General features: G+C 42.6%; 1 protein-coding gene across 3 annotated transcripts; it reads left to right on the top strand.

The window, feature by feature from the left end:
• The first annotated feature begins 11,361 nt into the window (after positions 1-11,361).
• On the top strand, positions 11,362-22,151 carry LOC123426281 (coiled-coil domain-containing protein 150-like). 3 transcript variants are annotated; one of them, XM_045110096.1, is made up of 18 exons: positions 11,362-11,684; positions 12,488-12,694; positions 12,862-12,957; positions 13,107-13,159; positions 13,767-13,863; positions 14,696-14,769; positions 15,172-15,289; positions 16,163-16,273; positions 16,779-16,855; positions 17,052-17,118; positions 17,730-17,795; positions 18,434-18,541; positions 18,699-18,829; positions 18,958-19,024; positions 19,113-19,180; positions 19,268-19,320; positions 21,353-21,423; positions 21,516-21,606. In XM_045110096.1, the coding sequence occupies exons 1-17, from the start codon at positions 11,541-11,543 to the stop codon at positions 21,415-21,417; spliced, it is 1,602 nt and encodes a 533-aa protein (XP_044966031.1). In that variant the 5' UTR covers positions 11,362-11,540; the 3' UTR covers positions 21,418-21,423; positions 21,516-21,606. The 3 variants fall into 3 exon arrangements, with proteins under 3 accessions (XP_044966031.1, XP_044966021.1, XP_044966016.1); XM_045110086.1 differs by having other exon boundaries at positions 11,369-11,684; positions 13,785-13,863; positions 19,268-19,361; positions 21,516-22,151; XM_045110081.1 differs by having other exon boundaries at positions 11,369-11,684; positions 19,268-19,361; positions 21,516-22,151.
• Positions 22,152-23,337: the final 1,186 nt, after the last annotated feature.

Here is a 23,337-nt window from a genome sequence, read left to right as displayed (position 1 = left end):
ATACATAAGAAATCAAGATGATTTGCAAGACTTGTCTGTGTGCGTAGGAGCTCCTTAATCGTTTCAGATAGCACCTTATCTCACATGTGAGCCAAAAGGAAACCCTGCCTGATGCAAAGATGATCCTATGCGTAAATTTATTGGGAAACGTGTGCGATGATATCATGCATGACACATGGTTGCCAGGAAAACCTCGTGTGCGATGATGAAGATATCACACACAGTTTCTACCATGGCCCGTGTGGATTAGGTAATGTTTTGCAAACGGTGAAAGGTCAAAAACCGTTTGTTTTCCATGAGCAATTAGACACGTTTGACTCGTGATTGATCCCAAACCCCACACGTACGCCCATAATACAATGTGTGTGGTATGTTCCTGCACCGCACACGATTATGTTTGGTAGATCGTTTCGTTTATTGGTCACCATCGCCGATGATTTTTCCGTGTCATGTTGGATGGACCCCCCTATCACCCACACATGCAAGGCGACAGTTTAAAACCACGTTACGAAAAGGTATTAAAAACTGTTTGTACGACACATCGCTACACGAGTGATCAGGTGTTGTATTGTTACCACTAAGGGTAAAATGATGGGGGTTCATTCATATTAATTGGATTTACTTTGTCTACATAATGTCATCATTCTCCAAGCATTACTCTGTTTTTACTTAATACTCTAGATGCATGCTGAATAGCGGTCGATGGGTGGAGTAATAGTAGTAGATGCCCGCAGGAGGCAGTCTACTTGTTTACGAACGTGATGCCTATATGTAATGATCATTGACATGAATAAATATTGCATAGTTATGCATTTTTCTATCAATTGTCCAACACTAATTTGTCTACCCACCATATTCTTTTTATGAGAGAGAAGCCTCTAGTGAAAACTATGCTCCCGGGTCTATTAATAAATATATTTACAAAAACTCTAAATACCTTGTTGTTCTTATTTAATTTCTATTTATTTTCCATTTTTATTATCAAACTACCCAACTACACCACTTATTGTTTGCAAGTAACGAGTTCAAGGGGATTGACAACCTTCTTGCCCGTGTTGGATGCAAGTGTGTGCTCTTTTGTGTGTGGGTGCTGAAGATGGGAAATTGCATGGTTCTCCTATTGGTTTGATAACCTTGGTTATCACCAAGGGAAATACATACCTACAATGTGTTGCATCATCCTCTCCTCTTCGGGGAAAAACCCAACGCAGATCACAGGTATCATTAACAATACCGATCCTTTCAACAGAGAACATATTGGTTACTTCAAAGGTCATTGCATACATGTATGCGCATTTCATATTAGCCAATCCAATTTGGAAAATTGATAGCATAAAAAGCTATTGTACTTCAAGACATATTTGCTGATGTCTCAACTTCAAAGTACAAGACAGAAAAAATGTAATGGAGAAGTCGGTGTGTGGTATGAAAACCGAGTACACTAAAGTGTTTCACTATGAGTTAGAGCTGCTTAGGAGCAACCCTGGCAGTACAGTTTCTATTTGCTTGGATCCAACGGACATGGAAAATAATGGTTTCCAACAGTTTTATGTATGTTTCCATGCAATGAAGGAGGGGTTCAAAGCTGGCTACAGGAAAATGATTGGGCTTGATGGATGTTTTTCAAAGGAGCATGCCAAGGAGATATGTTGGTTGCAATTGCATGAGATGCCAAGAACCAAATGTGTCATGTTGCGTAGGCACTGGTGGAGAAAGAGACAACTAAGTGCTAGAACTGGTCCATTGGCCTTCTAATAAAAGGCTTGGATATCAATGAGCCAAGAGAAGGAAGGTTTTTCATTTTTCATTAGCAAAAGGTATGCTTTTGTCATATATATGTTTCTTTCATATATGGATTTTTCATATATATGCTTTTGTCTTATACATGTTTTTGTCACATATGGTATTTTGTAGGGATTAATTAATGACATGAGAGATTATTTGCCCACGACACATCACAAGATGTGGTTAGGCATATATATGCCAATTAGAGAAAGAAGCACAGGGACCATGAATTGCAAAAAAGATTTTGGGCAATTGTCAAGTCTAGTAACAAGGAGGATTTCAACTACAATAAGGACAGATTAGCTCAGAAAACCCGTGAAGGTGCACAAGACATCACGAGGACAGACCCAACTCATTGGGTTAGTGCTTTCTTCTACTTGGTTCAAATTGCGAGTCACTTCACGACAACCTATGTGAGTCCTTCAATAATGCCAATATAGAAGCAAGATACTTCCAAATCCTTTCTCAACGTGAGAAGATAAGGAAAAAAGGTACTTATTAGAGTTCAACAGTGGAGAATCAAAAAGTGCTATCTGGACATGAAATATTTACCCACATATACATATTCAAAAAACTAAAGGTTAGCATTGCAAGGACACAATATCTTGAGGTGCTTTGGAATGGAAAAGATGGATTTGAGGGCACACATATGTAAGGAAGACGCAAAAGGTACATAGTCAACCTTGAGAAATTGACATGTTCATGTGGATATCTTGAGCTAGCAAAATTTCCATGCTCTCATACCATTACTGCTATCTACAAGAGTGGAAATAAGATAGAAGATTTCATGCACAAGTGCTATTACACTGAGACATTCAACAAGATATGCGAACATTGCCTCCAACCAGTAGAGGGTGAAGAAAACTGACCAGTTTCTTAAAAAACCCTAGGCCAGTGGCATCTAGCTATATTGACATGCCAGGAGCAAGGAACAAACCAATAGCAAATGACGAGGAGAGAAGAGAGATAAACACTCAAGGGGAAGAAGATGAACAAGCATGTCATTCATATCACTTGTGGCCTTTGTAAGTCCAAGGGACACAACAAAGGTTCTCGTGAGCAGAATCCAGATAGGAATAAAAAAGCAAAGGCATTTCTTGCTAGGAAAGAAAAAAAAACTAAGAGAAACAGAGGTAATTTAGTTGTGAGTTTAATATGCACAATGCAATTGTATGATCTATTTCTGTAAGCAGCAATTGACTTCTCTTTTCTCTCTTCTTTGTTCTGTTTTGATGCAAATGCACGAAGCACATACTGAAGCTTTGAAAAGAAGATAGAAACACCTGCAACTACAAAAACACTCGGCCTGCAACAAGGACACAAACTTCTCAACATGCATCACCCTCAAGTTCTCAACCTGCTACTACAAACTTTAGACCTCCTAGATTTTAGATAATTTCCGCAGCAACTAAAAATGAAGCACCTGGAGGAAGCATATCTGCTGGCGGGGTAGAGGAGCAAAGAGAGTGAGGGGAAGTAAAAATGAAGCACCTGGAGGAAGAACAAGTGTTGGTAGGGGCAGAGGAGCAAAGAGAGGGACATGAGGGTACATAGCCTACTTGACAACAAGTGGGAACTACTGAAGTTGTTCCTTTCATTGTTATTTTGGCTGTGTGAATCAAACCATGTCAACTTGTGTTCATGTTGGTAAACTACTCATTATTTTGGATATGTTTGTCCGTGTGAACTTGTGGCTTATGTGCAATTTAATGTGTACTAGTTGGTCTCTATGTGTGATCTTGCTCTTTATAAATTTCCTATTATTTTGTTTCCCTATGAATATTATATATATATACGAGTACTGTCTAACAAATAAAATTGATTTTGACAATAACCTCACAACATGATGTTCACAAGAAGATGTCAAAATGATCTATATTACTGTTGGCAAGGAGATAACATTGAATTTTCATAGGAAGCTATGGACATGTTTTTGATAGAAAACTGTCTAAATGATCTTTTATTCCAGTTATTTTTGACAACAAACTCTGAACATTTGATACATATTATCCATTTTGTTGTTCCTGTCAAAAATGACACTGCACGCACACTATATTGCAAGGCACTGCATATCTCGTGACAAGATTTTCAAACTGAATTGCATTTAAAGTTGTCTCAAATACATTACATTACTCCAAATTCAATGCATTGCCTCAAACTCAGTACTAATTGATCTAAAATCATCCCTACTACTATACCAAACAGAAATATCATAATGGCATACAACATCATCTCTTTGCTAACACATTTTCACTAGTTGATGCAATTTTTTCATTTTCTCTCATCACTACATCACTTAAAAGCAACAACTCCTGAAGCTCCTTCAGTTAACAATGCATCAATATCTGCCTCCAACTTCCACACTCTATCTCAAAGATCTCCCAAGAGTCCACATACAAATGGAGTTGTAGGCCGATCATGCCACTCAACGAAGCCGTGCTATTCAATTGGTGTAATGTTTTTTAAGGGAATAGCAAAAGGCAGAGCAAACCAGACGAACAAAGCATAAACACAAGAACATATCCGATCAGAGCATACCTAGGCTTCAACTCATGCATAGTACCTCCTTCGTGGGGTTGCGAGGCTTTAGGAATCCACCTCTACGCCTTCTTCCCGCATCACGGGCAACAAATCCCCGTCTCGTACTCCATGAGCTCCTCCTGATAAGGCAACGACGACCTTGCTCCTGCGCCTCTCCGGCGAATCCCTCCGCTGCGAGAAGTGGATGAGCCAAACGACATCGCTGCTTCCGCCGCTAATCACCTCTCTCTTCCCCTGCCTGAACCCTAATTTGGTTGCCTTCCTCGCGTGTGAAGATATGTGGCTGAACCGATGTGGCGTTTAAACTAGCATTCCCACCACCCCACGGTGCCACGTCGGTTAATCCCCTCCTAGAACGCACTAAAAGGTCATTATTTCCAACTGGGATTAGAGACAACAAGCCATAAACTTAAATGATTTGGATTCATTTGTGTAGCTTCCTACGCTCTCAGATTCAAAAACTGACTTCAGTTCTTGAAAAAAATGTTAATCTGATGATGACTTTTTTTAACACAGTACAAACGCAAGCGTTCATATATACGCGCATACACTCGTTCCTATAAACGTATACACACACCCTATTTTTATGAACACCTGGAAGACTGACCGAGTATATTATTTTGAAATTTACGAAGTCATCCAAGGCGCCTCGTCGTCGATAGAAACGTTTCCAATGCGCATCGTTGAAAATTCTAAAATAAATTAAGGAATATTGTAAACACTAGCACAAATGCCCGTGGTTGCAACGGGAGATTTTTTCTGTATTGCTGCACCTTCTTATAGTAAAAGAATAGATGGTGCAACGCTTGAGAATTAGCATGAAAATAATTTTTGAACATATGCGAGAATAAGATATGGATTTTTAAACGACCATTCAGGAAACTGAAAATGTGGTGTCGTTGTCACGGCCTGATTTCCTAAAAGCATTCATGTTATAGTCATTTTTGGTGTATAAGGAAGTTTTTTTTCTCCCCATATCACCCCGCCCTTTTATACAAAAAGTATACATGCTGTAACACTTTAATCAAGCTATAGAGATATGGTATATATAAAAGGAACTTTTGGACATGTGCAAGAAATAAGATAGGGATTTTTAAAATTCCATTCAGAAAACTAAAGATGTGATGCCGTTGTCATGGCCTGATCTCCTGAGACCATTCACGTTATAGTCATTTTTTATGTATAAGGTTGCCTCGACCATTATGTGAATCAAACATACGTGACTCTACACAAATTATATGCAAATGGTGCTGCCCTACAAAATTCATATTCTGAATACAATAAACAAAGCAAAAGTTTGGCACTATAGATTTTATCATAATTAATCCATGTTTTTTGCACATGATTTGCAATTAATCTAATTATTTTTAACCACATAAATACCTCTTATATCAAGGTATAAGACCAGAGGAGCAATTTTTTCCGTTCTCTCTCCCTCGTTTTACACATGACCTTCATGTCCGAATCAATCTCACAAAACGGGACCCTTTAATATTAATTATTGATTCTCAATGTTGCTTGTTGACTGAAAATCATAGACCTATATAAATTGGTAAAGTACCATGTAAAGAAGCGAGGTGGTACTATTTATGTAGAAAAGCTTAAATTTTACACGAGGATGAGCCAGCCCGGTTGGTCGCAGCCTGTAAGCCCGACGTAGAATGTCGGGAGTTCGATTCCATGCGAACACGCCTATTTTTTAGATTTGATGGGCTGACGAGCAGGCCCAATAGCAACAACTGAAGTGCGGGCCAAGGCCTGGTGAAGCTAACAGGGGCCTTTCTGCAAACAAAATATGACTGAATCGTTTTTTTATTTAAAAAGGGAGTGCGGGTTGAATACCTAAAATCTCAGGGGCCTTTCTGTAAATCAGCTGCGGTTGGTTTTCCCTGCCAGAGGAGGGGATACGATGAGGGGAGCAAGGGTTAGGCGCCTCTATCTGGCCATAAGGAGTCGCCGTTGCCGCGCCATAACCTCGGAGTTCCCCGTGTGAGCCATGGAGGCCCGCCTCCACCTGCAAGTACTTCGCTCCGCCGTGCCGCCGCCGTTCTGCATCGAGTAGACGCATCATCCCCAGTCACTGTAGTTGTCCCGTTGATTTGATTCAGAAGCTGTGCTCGAGCGCCGAAACGGGGGCAGCAAGCGGGCAGAGGTACGGTCGCGGAGGCGGGTGGGTTGAGATCGACAACAGTGGTGGTTGAGGTCGGCCGCGGCGGCGAGTGGTGTGGCAGCGGCCTGGGCACACTTGGACCAGGGTCGACGCGATGCGCTCGAGCGCCGCAACGGGGGCAGTGAGCGGGGAGAGGTACGACCGCGGAGGCGAGTGGGTTGAGATCGGCAGCGGTGGCGGTTGAGGTCGGGCGCGACGACGAGTGGTGTGGCGACGGCCTAGGCACAGGGCAGGGTGGCCCAGGGTCGACGGGAGGAGGCGATGCGTACGAGTATAATTTTTGCAGCGAATCGTTTTTTCCTTTTGCGTTGCCGATAAATGATGGAGTGCGGGTTGAATAACAAAAATTACAGGGGCTTTTTTTTATAAAAATGATGTGATGGGTTTTCCGACGGAAGCAATAGCCTCTTTATTATTACTAGCAAAAGGACCCGTGCGTTGCAACGGGAAAAAAATAATACCATACATTTTTAATTAAAGAATTTAGAGAGAGAAATTAAAGGAAAGACAGAGAGTAGTAGTGCACAGTCCATTTGGCGTGCCAAGGCCCAGCCTTACCCACTCCTAAATCCCCTAACCTAGCCCGATCCCCAGCCCCCCTCCTCTCCTCCACCTCGCGCCGCTAGGGGAGAGAGCCCCACGGGATCCCCAATCTTCCCGACTCCCCCTTCCAATGGCGCCCGCACTCCCCTCCTCCTCTGCTCCTCCACCGCCTCCCACCTCTGCACCTCGCGACCACCTCCCATAGTGTGCTGCTGCGAGGTCGGCCTACGGGGCCAGTCTCCGGCAAGACTTACCCCGCCGGTTGCCTGAATCCTCTAACCCCGACGCCCCCACCTCCACGTATGCATCGCCGGTGCCAGCCCCTTTCCTTCGCCCCGAGCCCCCTCCGTCTCGCGGCTCCACCTCTGTTCGCATCATTCCAATTTCTTCTTCTCGAATTTGTTCCTCTGTTGATTTCCGTTGCATCTGGTAAAATCACCAAGGCGCATGTATATAAAGTGATGAAATTATCTGTGAAGTGTCGATGTGGGATGATAAGGGCAGAAGCGATAGCCCTCTCGTGCGTTTTCTGTCAGCCCAGATGTGTTTCTCTTATCCAATGCCATAGGGGGCTCTCTACAAAAATGAAACGTTTTCCTGTTCGTAACACATAAAAAGGCACTACGAGTTTAATTACCTAAAAGACATGGGCTTTTTTAAAAAGGTAGCGGCGGGTTTTCCGACGGAAGCAATAGCCTCTTTATTATTACTAGCAAAAGGGCCCATGCATTGCAACGGGAGAAAGAAATACCACACGACACACACTCTTAATTTATAAAAAATGTCTATAATTTGAGAATTTATAGTTACGATATAAATAAAGATGGTCTTATCCTACAAAAATGCAGTTCAAAATTTCACAGGTCTTCTATTTTAACACGACTTGCATGTAGATTTAATACATACAAAGAATCAGTCAAGTGACCTTCAGTTTCATCTCTAATCCTGATTTTGTTGACGTGTTCATTCCCAAACCGGATGAGTACCGGTATGAAAGAAAGACGAATAATGACTTATTTATTAAGATTGCACCCTAGATAGTATTTTTATTAAACGTTTAACAGATAAAATAATATCATATTTAAATTCTACATATTTTTCTAATCAAATTCCATGTATAATATGTTAAATTTGGAGTTACGGTTTAAAAGATATGAGTATTTAAAAAATATTTAATATATACTACGAGTTTAATGTCATAAACAGTAAGGGCTTTTTTTTAAAATCACCTCGCTAGGTTTTCCGACGGAAGCGATAGCCTCTTTATTATTAGGTAAAGATAAAGATATAAGGAGGTATAGGTATAGAGGTATAGATTAGGATGTAAACCGTGTAACCATGGTCCTCTTAGAGCAAGTCTAGCAGAACCCTCAAACCCTCAAATAACCACTTTTTTACAGTTTTCGTCGACAAAACGACGTAGACTAGAACCCTTAAACCCGTAAAAAAATTTAAAGGTCCAACCGCAAACCCCTTCCTAGCCTGTAAAAGTAAGGGTTGGGAGGGAAAACTGCCCCCAACCCGTACTCCACTTCCCACCTCGCGCGGGAGGCAATTGGTTCCCGCCCGCGCGAGGAAGTTGCCTCGGCCGCCGTCGCCCCGCCTCCCCCCGCGCTCCGGCCGTCGCCCCGCCTCCCCCCGCGCTCCGGCCGCCGCCCCACGCTCCCTCCGCGCCCCGGCCGCCGTCGCCCCCGCCCGCCCAGGCCGCCGTCGCGCCCCGCCCGCCCCGGACGCCGTCGCGCCCCGCCCCCGCGCCCGCCGCGCCCGCCCCCCGCGCCCGCCCCGCCCGCCGCGCCAGCCGCCCCTTCCCTTCCCTCTCCCTGCCACAGAAGGAGCTCGCCGCGGCGGCGCCGCAGCAGCAGTAGCGCGCGAGCTCCAGCAGCCGGCGTGCGCGGTCCTGGCTGTATTCCGATTTTGAGGGTTGGGTTTGAGGGTTCTAGTCTTTGCCCCTGTTTTCCAGCCCTTAAAAGTGTCAAAAATGTGCAATTCTCAACCCTTAAAACTGGTTTTTGTTTTAAGGGTTTGAGGGTTCTACTAGACTTGCTCTTAGAGCATCTCCAACAGCCGCGCTATACAAGCGCCGCGCCGTAAAAAAGGCTGTATTTAGCGCGCGCACGCAAAAACGGCGCGCGCGCCATTTCCAATTGAGCGCGCTGGCCGAAACGCAACCCCGCGCCCATTATTTGCTGCGCCGGCTCCCGCGCGCGTGACTCTCCCGCGCTCGCTCCTTCTTTCTTCTGCGCTCTCTCCTGCTCTCTCCTGCGCTGGCTGTGCACTCTGTGCGCTCGCTCTGCACTCTCGCGACCACCCCATCCGACCGCGCCGCCGCCCCCATCCGACCGCGTCGCCGCCGCCGCTCGCGCCACCGTTCGGCGCTGCCCCGGCCTATCCCCGAGCCGCCGTCACCGCCCGCGCCCGCCGGCGCTTCCCCGACCTGTCTCCGCTGCGGCCGCCGCCCGCGCCCCTCATTCAGGCGCTTCCCGGGCCTCCCCGCGCTGCCGCGCTTCCGCCCCACCCCTCCTAGTCCGGTCGGCCCTCGCGCGCCTCCGACGTCCGAGGAACAGCGCCCCACCGCTCGCTGCCGCGCCGCGCCCGCAAGGTGTTTGACAAAACGCCTACAAGGTATGTATTGCTTCAAATTTATGAATTTGGTGCATGTTTTGAATTGTAGTTTTTTATAGTATAGTATTGAACATTGTAGATGAGTTCGTCGTATGATTCTTCCGAAGAAGAATTTGATATGGAAGCGGAGGAGGATCTTGCAATGATCATAGCTATGCATATCAATAAAAAACCAAAGCACGGTGGTTCGGTTATGGGTCGTGAAATTTTTTGGAGAGATAGGATTGATGCCCATAACAGATTGATGAAGAACTATTTCTTGGAGAATCCCACATACCCGGAGTCGTATTTTCGTCGCCGGTTTAGGATGAGCACAGACTTGTTCAAGCGCATTGCAGAGAAACTTGCGAGCCATGACCGGTTTTTCCAGCAAAGGAGGAATGCCGCCGGAGAGCTCGGGCATAGCACCTTTCTGAAGGTGACAGCCGCTTTGCGTATGTTGGCATACGGTATCCCGGCTGATTTAGTTGATGATCACTTGGCTATGGGTGAGAGCCAAGCCATCATGTGTGTCAAGCGATTTGCAGTGGGAATAGTGCAAGTGTTTGACGAGGAGTATTTGAGATCTCCCACTGCTGAAGACGCCGCAAGGCTATTGGCGATGAACAAATCTCGCGGCTTTCCTGGCATGCTTGGCTCAATAGATTGCATGCATTGGAGTTGGAAAAATTGTCCAAAGGCATGGCATGGGCAATTCCACAGCCAAAAAAAGGGTTCCACTATAATCCTTGAAGCGGTGGCCGATCATGAGACTTGGATTTGGCATGCATTCTTTGGAATGCCTGGATCTTTGAATGACATCAATGTTGTCAACCGGTCACCACTGATGAATAAGATTGCGAATGGTGAGTTGCCACCGGTGCAGTTTGTAGCAAATGGCCGTACACACAACTATGACTATTATCTAGCGGATGGCATCTATCCAAAGTGGCAAACCTTCGTGAAGCCGTTGAAAAAGCCAGAAGGTAAGAAAAATCTTGATTTTCACAATGCTCAGGCGGCTGCTAGAAAAGATGTGGAGAGAGCATTTGGGATTTTACAAGCCCAATTTGCTATTGTGAGAGGACCGGCTAGATTTTGGGATCAAAAAATGCTTTGGTACATCATGCATGCTTGTGTGATCATGCACAACATGATCATCGAGAATGAGCGTGGCCAAGATGTAGACTACTCACAGTATGAGCTCTTGGGACATCCCGTGCGAGTGCGACGGAGGGCTGAAAGGGTTGCCCGTTTTGTTGCCTCGTATCATGCCATTCGGCGTCCCGCAACACACAATGATCTTCAAAAGGATCTGATTGAAGAGTGGTGGGCATGGCATGGACGACAAAGAGCATGATTTGATTGCATTATTTGTATTGTATTGTTCATGAACTATTGGTTGTGTTTATTGCATTATTTGTTGTACTGAACGAGAAACTATTTGTTTGAGTTGTAATAACTATTTATTGTTGATTTATTTTGTTTGTTTGATCGTTTTTCTCATTATTTTTTGAAATGTATATGTGGTTTGTGCCTGCCGCGCGCGCTGTATTTTTGAACACTGCTGGAGCGCGGCGCGCGCTGCATTAACAGCGAAGCCAGCGCCTATCCCTACGCTAAACCAGCCGACGAGCGCGCTGTAAAAACATTTTTTGGACGCGGCGCGAAGCGCGGCTGTTGGAGATGCTCTTCTGGCGAGTACGGAGTAAACAACGCAAAGGAAGAGTCCAAGACCCAAATCCAAAGTAGCACGTCGCCCTCCTCTCTCTCGCCGTTGTATTCACTCCAGTTGAAGTCGTCTCCGTCGTCCTCGTGGTCGGCGCCCGTGCCATCCGAAGCCCAGCACTAACTCTAGCCCTAGCGCACACGCGGGAGGAAACAGGAAAGGGGAGCGGAGATGTCGTCGTGGCTGCGCAGCGCGGTGAGCCGGGCGGTGGAGGCCGGCGGCCGCAGCGGCGTCGCCCGCGCCGTCAAGGGATACGCGGACGCCGTCGCGCACCACGCGGGGCAGGCCGTCTCCGACATCCTCCTCGACCGCGGGGTGAGCTCTCGGGCCCTCCTCGTCCCCCCCTTCGCACTCTTCCCTCCCCTCTTCGCCGGCATCTTGTTCGATCTCAACGAATTCAAATTCGGCTTCTTCTGGCGACGTGAAGCAAGGGCGGGGATTACCTTGAGGGGTTGTTAATTCGTTACCTCTGCACGCCAATGTGATGAACTCAATACACCAGGAATCAAAGCTTTAATTTGTGCCATTGGACTACCGTGGTTAGTGCCCTAGCTTGTGTTCACCTCGAATTGGGGGCTCAGTAGAGCTATGGGACGAGTACACGAAACCTGTTGTTTCGTGGGCGATTTTTCGTTGTCACTAGCTCGCTGCTGAAGTATCCTTCTTAATACATTACACAAGGAAAAACTTCTTACAGTATTCATGATTCCTGTGTGCCATTTTTCATACAGAGCTAGTCCAAGGCTTTGGTATTCAAATGTGTTGTTCGTGAAACATCGTCTGACTTAGAGTTGCTTTCTTAGGAAGTTAAATAAAAGGGGCAAATTAAGAGTATGATTCTTACTCCAGTTTTGTATGTGAAGCATAGTGGTCACAGGTCAGGTTGCAAGCTGAACTCCAACCTGGACACGTTTTTGTAAGCTATATTTATATGAGATGATCTTATGTTTAAGCTGCTGTATTGTTCATCTATTGCGAGTGACGCAATAATTGCACATGATGGAGAAAAAAGTTGAGTGAAGACTTTTTGATCCAGTGTAGTATAGGTTGACTACCATTGCTGTATGTTGATTTGCCTCCTTTTTTTTAGAAGATGTTTGTTACTGTGTGGCTTGCAGGGCACACAGAGCTTCAAAAGTTTCAAGAAAACAGTAATGCGGTTGGAAGAGGCAGCAGTTTCATGCCATGGTGGTGAAAGAATTGAATTATTAAGACGTTGGCTGGGAGCACTACAAGACATTGAGGCTGAACTTGCTAGTTCAGATATGAAGGATCCTGATGTTCATGATTCTGCTGGTGAATTGGATCCTTTAAAACCACCATTGGTGAGTCTGCGTGTTTCATGTTCATCTTGTCTTGTGTATTTGTTTGTTTCACCTAGTTATTTTGAGGTTGATTTTTGTCGTCTTTTCTTCTTCTTCTGTATGTATCTTAGTTATATTTGACTCCCCTGAGTTTACATATTTCTGTAAACTGAACTTGTCCGGAGCAGACTTTGTTTGTTGATCCTGATATTGAAGGAGCACCTATGAACTTCCGTGATGTGTTCCTGTACAGCCAGGCACTTGAAGATATTACACAATCCATGGTGAGTTGGCCCAACCTTGCTGCCCTGGTCTCTTATAATTATTAATTGTAATCCATTTTACCGATTTCTTTCTTTTCTGAATTGTAGACCGCGATTATTTGTTCTTACTCAGTTTGACGCTGGACAATTCTAACCTTTTCTGTAAACAGATTCTTGAAGCTCCATCTGAGGAAGAAGTTTCACTTCTTCTGGAAATTTATGGGTGAGTTACTTCTGAAATAATTTGCTAATATTTTTCTTCAGTGCAATTAAACTTTTCTCAGCCTGCAGAGTTAATTTATCAACATTCTTAAGTGAATCCTCATAAAATGTTCAATACTTACTATCCTCCACTCACTTCGAACTTTGCTATTCTTTGAAATTTTATGACAAAGAACGAAATGAGAGCTTCATATATGCATCCCGTTAGCAACTCCCTACTTCCGATAAACACCATTTCTGTTGCCTCGTCCATTCCTATGTTGTAGAGTGATAGTTCTGACCTCTTTTCTGGGTCAACTCCTAATGAACTAATAACTGGATTTTTTTTATCTCGTCTTCTATTCCAAGTCTGCAATTGGGTTTACCATCCAAATATAACATTACATGTTCCTTATGTTAGGTGCTTTGCTTTCCGCTTGCACTTACGCACTCTTAACTATTATTTAGTAAAGGCGTTCAAAATTTAGTTCTTCTGAGCATTCTGCACAATCTCAGATTCTCAGCTACTTGATAGTTCACACATATCTCTATTGACTCTTATCTTATCCGTGAATGTTTTCTAGTTTACTGAATGCCCCTTTTCTTGCAACTAATGTTGGGTTTCATAGCCTGTGTCTCACTGGTAGGAAAGAAGTCAATAAGGCAATCATGAACAATGTACAAGACTTGGCCAAGGCTTTCTCCAATTATAAAGACGAAGTCCTGGTAACTTCCCAATTGCTTTTAATCACATATGTTTTATGAAAATCACATGATGTTTAGGTTATGTTTCGTATAGATTCTCAGCATAAACGGTATCTAGTATTCTGCTACTTGTGTAGTTTTTGTACATTACCATGAGTGTGTCCTAGTCTCCTAGTCCTAGAGAGAACTTTAGTGTCATTGGTTACACCAAGTAGACCCTTCTGGACTGGGCCATTTGGATCTATCGCCATCTGTTACCTTTATACTCCTGAAGTGGCTGAAATATCTACTGGCAGTATGTTCTTTTTCAGAACCGCTTCCTAATTTTATTTCAAGAACTAACCGTGCTGGAGATGTTCCTTACTGTCACACCATACATGGCTACAGGCACACCCCTCCAATAGATTCTTGTGGATATTTGAAATTAAATGTGTTCTTCATGAAGACATTTTGGCGAAACTGTAGTGGCCATGCTAAATCCTTTTGGTTGGGCTTCACACTATGACTGTGCTTACCCCTTGCAATTGGGGAATTGCTTATGCGGTGTCTGTTTACCTAGGCAATACTGCAGAAACCTAAGAAACTACTCTCTCCGTCCCATAATATGAGATGTTATTACAACTGATATACTCACATATTGGTTGTAGTAACATCATATTATGAGATGGAGGGAGTATTTCTTAAGCAAAAACAGATCGCCTTTTGCTAGCAGTTCTTATTTTTGGAAATATTTTCCAAGGTGTGTATTCTCATATAATTGCGAGGTTAAAAACTAACTGTTATGCACATTATTAAGCTCTGTAAATAGTGAAATATGTCCAATTCCAGTAATTCATTATATCTGTATGAACAGGTGAAGCGTGAAGAGCTACTTGAATACACGCGGAATGCCATTTCAGGACTTAAGAGAAATGCTGATATTATGAGGTGAACTGCTCATTTACTTAATCTTCTAACTAGCTATCTTGATTTTGAGTACGTGTTGCTTCAAGATGTGTTTTCAATTATCAGACATTCTAGTTTGTACTCCCTTTGTAAAGAAATATAAGAGTGTTTAGATCACTGAAGTAGTGATTTAAACGCTCTTATATTTCTTTACAGAGGGAATAGCATACTTTACGCTGAACATTTTTTTTGTCAAATGGTGTTTTCATTTTTCTTTGCTTTCTGAAGTAACAACACCTGAAGTAGAAACCAAACTCATGTGATGCCTATACAGAATCTTCAAGATATCAAATATTGTGTATCATACTTTTAGATACGTGGTGCTTTTATTTATGATCTCTAGCTATATTAACTTCTTAGTTTGCACCTTGTATTTAATTTCAGGATAGATGCTGAAACACTTGAATTGTGGAGAAAATTAGACGGGAAGGAAAAATCACGGTCCCAATCAACCGAAGGTCAAGATAAAGCATCAGAGAAGATTGCTGTTGCCAATATTGAGGTGTTACATGTTCATATATATTATTGCTTTGTGCTTGCTTCCCTTTCTATTTGCCATGGTTTGTTAGCTAGTGTCTAGACATATAGCTAGATGTATTGAAGGGCTTTTGCATGCTGATTTCCTATCTGGCTTGGGAAATTTGTTTTGTATCAGTTGCACTGATGGCTTTATAATCAATTAATTCGAACTGCAAATATTTCATTTCACGGAAGTTCCAAAACGTTTTTGCCTTGATAAATATATGGCCATGTTCAAAAATATATTTCATTCTGGGCATGGGCATGGTCTCCCATATGTAAGTTTGGCCATCATATTAAATAACTTCTATAGTTACATGTTTGCATAAAAATAATACAAAGGTAGTACTTAATGAAATCCATTTCATAACAAATTTATTGTATAAAAGGGCAGCCCGGTGCACATAGCTCCTGCTTGCGCAGGGTCCAGGGGAGGGTCCGACCATGTTGCGTCTTTTGTACGCAGCCTTTCCCTCCATTTCTGCAAGAGGCTGTTTCCATACATAACAAATTTGCTGTATCATCCTGCAAAAAATGCTATCATCTCATATCATCAGTCTAAATAGCTATTTACGGTCGAAGTTAGGAAAGTTTGACTTCCCTCATTCTAAAGATCTATTTCAAAAAGGAGGGGCTATGTTTTTGTCTGACTAGATATACATTCTTATGTATATGACAAATGTCCTGTATAATTCTGGTCATTTGTCTTTTCCCTCCTTAATGTACATGCATACTGAATCTATTTAGTATTGACCAATATATTTTCCTTTTTTTTGTCAATCCATTTTATCTTGTTCTGGTGATATTTCTTTTCAAGGCTTGCAAAGAAGGTAACTGTGTTTTTTATTTTCTCCAGGCCTTGAAAGAAGCACTTACTGAAGTCCGCTTTTGCTCTAGAGTGGAAGAACTTCTACTGAAGAAGAAGTCGATTGCTCCTGGAGACTCCATGGAGATTCATTCTCAGAAGGTATTATTAGGTTTTATGTTTAAACCCCTTTTTGATATTGTCAGTCCACATCTAAATAGAATTCCTTCAAATGCAAATAAATATTGATGTGAAACAGTACGTCACTTCCCTACACTTAAGCTTCTTTCTGGTAAAGTAATTTAAGTTTCCCAACACAAAACTGTAAATTCAATACCTCAAGGAAGGAAGTGTTAACTTATTGAGTTATGACGCCTTACATTCCTTCAATTATTATTGTGGTAGTCCCTACTTTTAATGAGATAGTCGATAGACTTACATAAGAATGATAAAATAGTTCTATCCCGAGATAGTTTGGCAAGTAAGATTTGTGTAGCTCAAAACAGTGTGTTATTTACCTTTTGGTGACTTGGTGATAACCATGTAAGCTTTTCAGCTTTAACTTCAAGTAGTTTTTTCAGTAGCTTCATCATGGATTCCGCAACCTGCAGATCGATAAGTAAAGGTCCTGTCATAAAACTCTCACTATCTTTACCAAATCTTGCAGGTCGATAAGTTAAAGGTCCTGTCAGATTCCCTTTCTACTTCGTCCTCCAAAGCAGAACAGCGTATTATGGACCACAGGTTTATTTCTGTTTATATTTTTTGCTTTATAGTTTCATGAAAAGATATATTTCTTTTTATGGAATACATTTGCCATGTTAGTCATTCTCATTTGTATAGTAATACAGATTTATGCTTCTTCATGGATATGTTCCTGTTCTGTTTTTGTTGGAAATTTTTGGTCTAGTATCATATTTTAATTTTGTTCTTATACCAGGCGTCAGAAAGAAGATGCTCTGAATTTTCGTGTGAAAAAAGAGAATGAAGTGAATGCAGCTGAGAAGGTAAGTTTGCTAGATTGTATGTATTCACGTAGTACATCGGTGTAATTTGGAGACTTCATTTTCATGAATTAATAGAAATGTGTGCCCATTTTGAAACTTAAAATCACTCATTTGGTTCAAAAGGGAACTCCCCGCATCCAGTGATCTGGATGTTTGTTTTCCTCTGTAATCCCTACAGAATTTCTGTGACCCAAATAGGATAAATACAGTCAGATTATTTTGTCAGTTGTCAACTGCTAAATAGTATCTGTAGTTAGGCAACTTAGGATACATATCTGTGTCTGTACACCTATATTTGAAGCTTCCTATTTCCTAAAGCTTGCATTTATGAAGTCAGTCATGCTTGTTTAGTATGGCCTGTCAGAACACAAATCTCTGACTGTTTTTATGTTAATGTTTCGTTGCACATATTCTTATGTCTGCATAGATATGCAAATATGCTACTCCCTCTGTTCACAAATGTAAGACATTTTTGCAGACCGCAAAAACGTCTTACATTTGTGAACAGAGGGAGTACCAAAAATATGCATATGGTTAAGTGCTCCTTTATGTCTTCCACCCTGCTTAATGTGTCATCTTTAATGTGAATTTATTTTTATGTCCTGATAAAGGGATTGCTTGCTGAGATTACTCAATTGGAGAAGCAAAGAGATGATCTTGAGGCTCAGTTGAAAAAGGTACCTTTTCCGCTCCTAGGAGATATATTTTGATGGAGCCTTGCAGATTTTATTTGCATGGACCCTTATCGGCCTAATCCGAGTTCAGATCTTATACATATATTTGTGGTATGACCCCACAAATTGCTTGAAATTCCATTGAGTAACTTCTCTGTTGATCTTATTATAATTGTTCATTGGTAAGCTTAAACTGCCAATGAAGTAATGAGGCCCGAGACAAGATTATCTTCCAATATGCAAAGAGTGCAAGATGCGATAGAGTAAGGCTATGGGTATCTGACTGAGTAACCGGCGACACAAAATAATTGATAATTTGGCCTAAAATAATGAGTCGTGTTTTTTGCTTGTCGTCTGACCAGCTGATCCTAAAAATGAGACATAAAAAATGCTACATGTAGAGATTTATCCATATAAGATGATAATTGAAATAGGAAATCCAATTAGTATCCACCATTATGCACTACCCCTAGTTTAAATTAAAGCATTAATAATCTACTAATATCATTCTATTACACTTGCTTGAGAAGTTTATGTGTTGTTTCTATAACACGTGCTGTGAAATTTGAGACTTCAGCATCCCCACACCATCTTCAGAATATTCTTTGAGTTGTGTTTGTGAAGATATTTCTCATTGGCAGGTCAATATATCAATTAATGCCGCTGCTGTGCGGCTCAAGACAACCAGGGAAGAGAGAGACCAATTTGATGAAGCGAACAACCAGATCATATTTAGTTTAAAAACAAAGGTGCTGATACTTTCCTGTTTTGTAGCAGATTCAGCTTTACTGAACTACATTCAGCAACTTTCTTTTTGTCATACTGCTTATCATCCCTTTAACTTTGTTTTAACATATTTGTTACTCAAGATGGTCCTTAACTTGTTCCCTTTCCGCATCAACTCAGGAGGATGACCTCTCGAAATCCATTGCTACGTGTAATGTGGAAGCCAATGTAGTGAAGACCTGGATCAATTTCCTCGAGGACACCTGGCAACTCCAGTCCTCACATAATGAACAGAAGGAAAAGAAAACAAGGTATGTAGCACTTGCTTCTTTTATATGCCACTTCTCCTCCTGATGTGAAATTTTTAGTTAGAAAATGCCCTATTTAATCTATTGTGCATGAATGGTGTAATATGCTAATGCTATTATGGCCTTTACAGTGATGAATTGGAGAGATGTGTGAGAGATTTTCTGAAGTTGACCAAACATCATCTTTCAGCCTTCAAGGTAAGTCTTTTTGTTTACCATATCCTCCATGCACCTGGATATGTGTCTCCATGTTGTTTGTGTTATCTGCAATTTTTTTATTTATCAGGAAGTCCTAAGCTCGTCTATTGAAAGTATCCAAACCTATGTGGATAATTTGGCAGCCTTGAACTCAAGGTACTAAAGTCACTTTATTCTCTATTTCTGGTACATGTACTTGGGGTACCAATTGGCTTCATATTTATAGTTGTACTTCTCTTGTAGGGAAGAGACAAGAGAGCATGAAGATGATGAAGCATCAGAGAAGACAAACCCACGTAAACCCCTTGAGGAGGAATATCTGGAAACTGAAAAGAAGGTTTAACTCAGCAACTTAGGCCCTGTTTGGTTCCAAATAAGTCATCAACTTATAAGTTGAAAAGTGTAAAAAGTGACTTATTTTGCCAAACAGACACAACTTATAAGTCACCCCAACTTATAAGTCATAAGTTGCTCCACCCCAACTTAAAACTTATAAGTCACGCACTTTTGCATGAAAAGATGACTTATAAGTCAGATGACAACCAAACAGGCGTGACTTATAAGTCACTGATTTTAAGTCACCTGACTTATAAGTCAGGTGACTTATTGAAACCAAACAGGGCCTTAGCTTGAGCTTGGTTTTACAAAAAAAAAACTAACTAACTGGCAGGAGAGCTGCCCGCCATTATATAAGAAGAGGATTACAAAACAGAACAGACCGAGAAAGGGTCCCAACACTCACATAACACCCACTGAACACACACACCATCCAAAATCAAAAACACCAGACAGGATTACAGGTGTGCCAGGATAAATCAAACAAATGACCACACCTGACCAAACCACCAAAGAGACTCCAACCCAGAGTCCCAGAGGCACCAGCAGAACACCAAAGAGTTGATTCCTTTCATATCTCTTGGGCAAGCTGACTGACGCCAGGATTCCTATGCTCGAAAACACAACCCTTTCGCCGATGAGAATCAACTAATAGCATCACCTTGAACCACCACTTTGGGAAGGAAAAATGATTTTGGTCAACACGCGCCACCTGGGCCAAACCAATTGACTGTAGGTTATCCACCCAAACTTGTACAGCGAAGACATAGTCGACCAGCAAATGAGTAAGTGTCTCATCCACCTGATCACGGAGAGGGCATCTTGTGGGTTGAGGCAAACCTTGGTGTTCAAGACGATCAGAAATCCAGCATGGGTGAAGGCAAGCTAACCAAATGAAATATTTCGCTCTGGGTGGGATGCCCAAGATTTCCGAAGTCTTTGCCAAGGTTCAAACTTGGTGCTGAGAATGCCATGTAAGCCGACCTGGAGGAGAAGATGCCTGATGCGGAGGCCGACCATATTTGTTTATCTTCCACATCGTGTTGTAATTCATCTCTGGCCAGAAGCTTCAAAATCTGAATGAATTCCTCCAGAGCTGGGACTGTAACAGTCCTTCTGATATCTCTAGTCCAAGTATTATCCAACAAAGCCTAATACATTTGGATATAAAACACAAATATTAGGTGCAAGATTCTTCAAAGACAGACCCAATAACCATCTGTCAGTCCAAAATTTAGTATTTCTCCCATTACCGAGTTAGTCTTGACCAAGATAGAGAACATTGCTGCTGTGTAACTAGGTACGGATGTGTCAAAAACAATCCAAGACCAATCAATTCCAGTCTTCTGGATCCATAAACATTTCATTCTTAGAACCCAGCTGAGAATTTCTAAATAGTGTATGGCCAGGCCACCCAACTCCTAGGTCTGCACACCCTAGCTCAAGTATGACGACAGTGTCGGTCATAAACTTATTGCGTCCCTTCCACAAAAAAAGCTCTCCTTTTCTCGTCGATCACCTTGATCAACCAGCGAGGCAGCATCCATGGCCAACAACAAATATATTCGGATGGATGTGGGAACAGCCTTAACAAGCACCACTCTGCCAGCAGGATGAATGAGAGCAGCTTTCCATCCTGGAAGCCGACCAGCGACCTTGTCTACCCAGGGTAGAAAGGGCCACCTTGGTTAGCTTCTTGACAGAGAGAGGAAGAACATGATATGTGCAAGGAAAATTTACAATAGAACAAGGCATAGATTCCTGCACAATGTCGATATCTGTTGGAGCACATTGATAATTTACAAAATTCAAATCCTGTTTTCCTTTTACCAGTTGATTTGTTGCATGATCTTTTGCATCTATCTCACACAATATTGTTGAACATACTTGAAGCAGGCTCCTAAGTGATATTGTCAATTGCCAAACAAAGTATTCCATATTTTTATTTTGTTTTACTGTAATTGGCTGATGATAGTGAACAAATGTTTTCAGATTATTATTGCTTTCAGCATCGCCGACCACATAAAGAAATTGTTCTATTCAGAGCATGGGGCTAATTCTAGGTATTGCCGGCTGTTCTCGCCTTGATGAATATTTTTCTAATTTGCATCTACCCTTCGTAATGTGAAGACTGAACTTCAAATTATTTGTTCAGGAGAGATGACCCAGAGGTCAAGAGCCTAATTGACGAGATCGAGAAACTGAGGGAAGCATTTGAATCTATAGAAAGGCCAACACTAAGCATTGAAGACCACAAATCAAAGCCACTGCCTGAGGAAAGATCAGACTTGAGCCCTTCGCCTATCCAAGCACCTGTTACCCCCAAAGCTGCGCACGTCGACTCCCCAAAATCTCCCATGAAGCCTGAGCAGCAGTATCAGCTGGATCCTGATTCTGAATTTGCAAACCTGGGAGGAGACTTTGGAAAGGATGGCAAAGATTACTCAGGCGAGGAGATCAGCGGGTGGGAGTTTGATGAGCTTGAAGAGGAGAGCTGAATGCTGACACATCGTCCGAATCCGGCAACCCAAAACTACTAGATTCGGTTTCCCACACTGACATGTGTCTCCAGTTCTGAAGCGCCAGGGAAATGTGCACCGTTGGATGTATATAGGGGTCGTTGGATTGCACCCCCTGTAACCTTGGCAAAGCAGTTGCTATTTGTTTGTTCTTGCCATGACCATGTTGTGTACTAGTATTACATGTGTACTGACCATTACTGAACAGCACCGTTGTAAAACTTGCAAGTCTGGATTTCTGTTTAAATATATACACATACATTGGATTCAAATTCTAATAAAAAATTACAGCCCTAACTTTATTGGCGAACCCAACCGAAGGCACATTGTCGTACAGAGCTTGATGCCTGTCAATATCTCCGAAGTTAAAACACAGTGAAGTGATACCCATTATGATGGTACCTAAACCATTTCACCTGCATGTAATATTTTTCTTTTGAGCGGGGAAAGCCTGACCTGACGGCTTTTATATTTCATGTGAAAAAACAGTTACATCATTAGCTAATGTATCAATGAGGAAGCCGGGAGGCTCCTCCATCCACTTTATAGTTCTAGTGGGTTCAGCAAACCTAGCTAGGGTATGAGCTACCATATTTGCTTCCCTTGGGCAGAAGACAAATTGGATCAGAGAAAAGTTCTTGGCGAGGAAGGAGCACTCTTCGTATACTGCCGCCGCTGGACCTAGTGAATTGCCGTCGAGTAACATGGTGTCAATCACATCCTGGCAATCAGATTCCACAATGATCTGCTGCACACCCACCTCGCTGGCCAAGAGAAGTCCATCTCGTAAAGCTCTCGCTTCCGCTGAACTGGCATCTTCGGTAAAAGGTATATCACTGCAGGAACCAGCGATGAACACCCCCTTGTTTGATCGCAGCACCGCACCGGTGCTACCCTTCCCCGAATCTGCAGAGAAGCCGGCATCCACGTTAAGCTTGTAAATACCATCAGGAGGCCGTTGCCATCCATGTCGGACAGCACCTGGGCGCCTCTTCCTTGCCCTTACGAAGTTCTTCACAAGTGCCGATATTGCATGTGCAGATCTTGGTGGTTCGGCTACATGCTCACCATGAGTGAAGCTCCTCCTTTCCCACCAGACATACTAGACCGTCGTCGCAATGAGTTCATCACGGTCAACATCCGAAATATTTGATTTGATGGTGTTCTTAGAGAGTAACAATTTAGATAGGACCGCACTCCCGTCCTGCTCCAGATCACAAACTTGATTCACTAGGTTCAGAAGACCTAAAACCCTCCAGATTTCCTGTACTCTAGGGCACTGGAAAAAAGCATGCTTAATACTTTCACAATCCATTGAGCAGAGCGGGCATTGAGAGCTGGTCATGATGTGTCGATTTGCCAAAACCCCATAGCATGGTATAGCTCCTAGTAATGATTTCCATATATGGATTTTGATCTTTGCGGGCAGCCTCAACTTCCATATGGTTCTCCAAATAG

Source organism: Hordeum vulgare, chromosome 1H (assembly GCF_904849725.1).
Source record: "Hordeum vulgare subsp. vulgare chromosome 1H, MorexV3_pseudomolecules_assembly, whole genome shotgun sequence".
In the NCBI taxonomy this organism is placed as follows: Eukaryota; Viridiplantae; Streptophyta; class Magnoliopsida; order Poales; family Poaceae; genus Hordeum; species Hordeum vulgare.
The sequence above is the reverse complement of the archived record's forward strand: the minus strand, read 5'-3'. Positions and strand labels throughout refer to the sequence as shown.

Excerpts from the sequence above, each read along its gene's own strand:
- LOC123426281 (XM_045110081.1), top strand. The coding sequence starts at position 11,541 with ATGTCGTCGTGGCTGCGCAGCGCGGTGAGCCGGGCGGTGGAGGCCGGC. Across the intron at positions 18,542-18,698 it reads TATTTAGTTTAAAAACAAAG|GAGGATGACCTCTCGAAATC; the intron begins GTGCTGATACTT and ends GCATCAACTCAG. Across the intron at positions 21,424-21,515 it reads GAGCATGGGGCTAATTCTAG|GAGAGATGACCCAGAGGTCA; the intron begins GTATTGCCGGCT and ends TTATTTGTTCAG.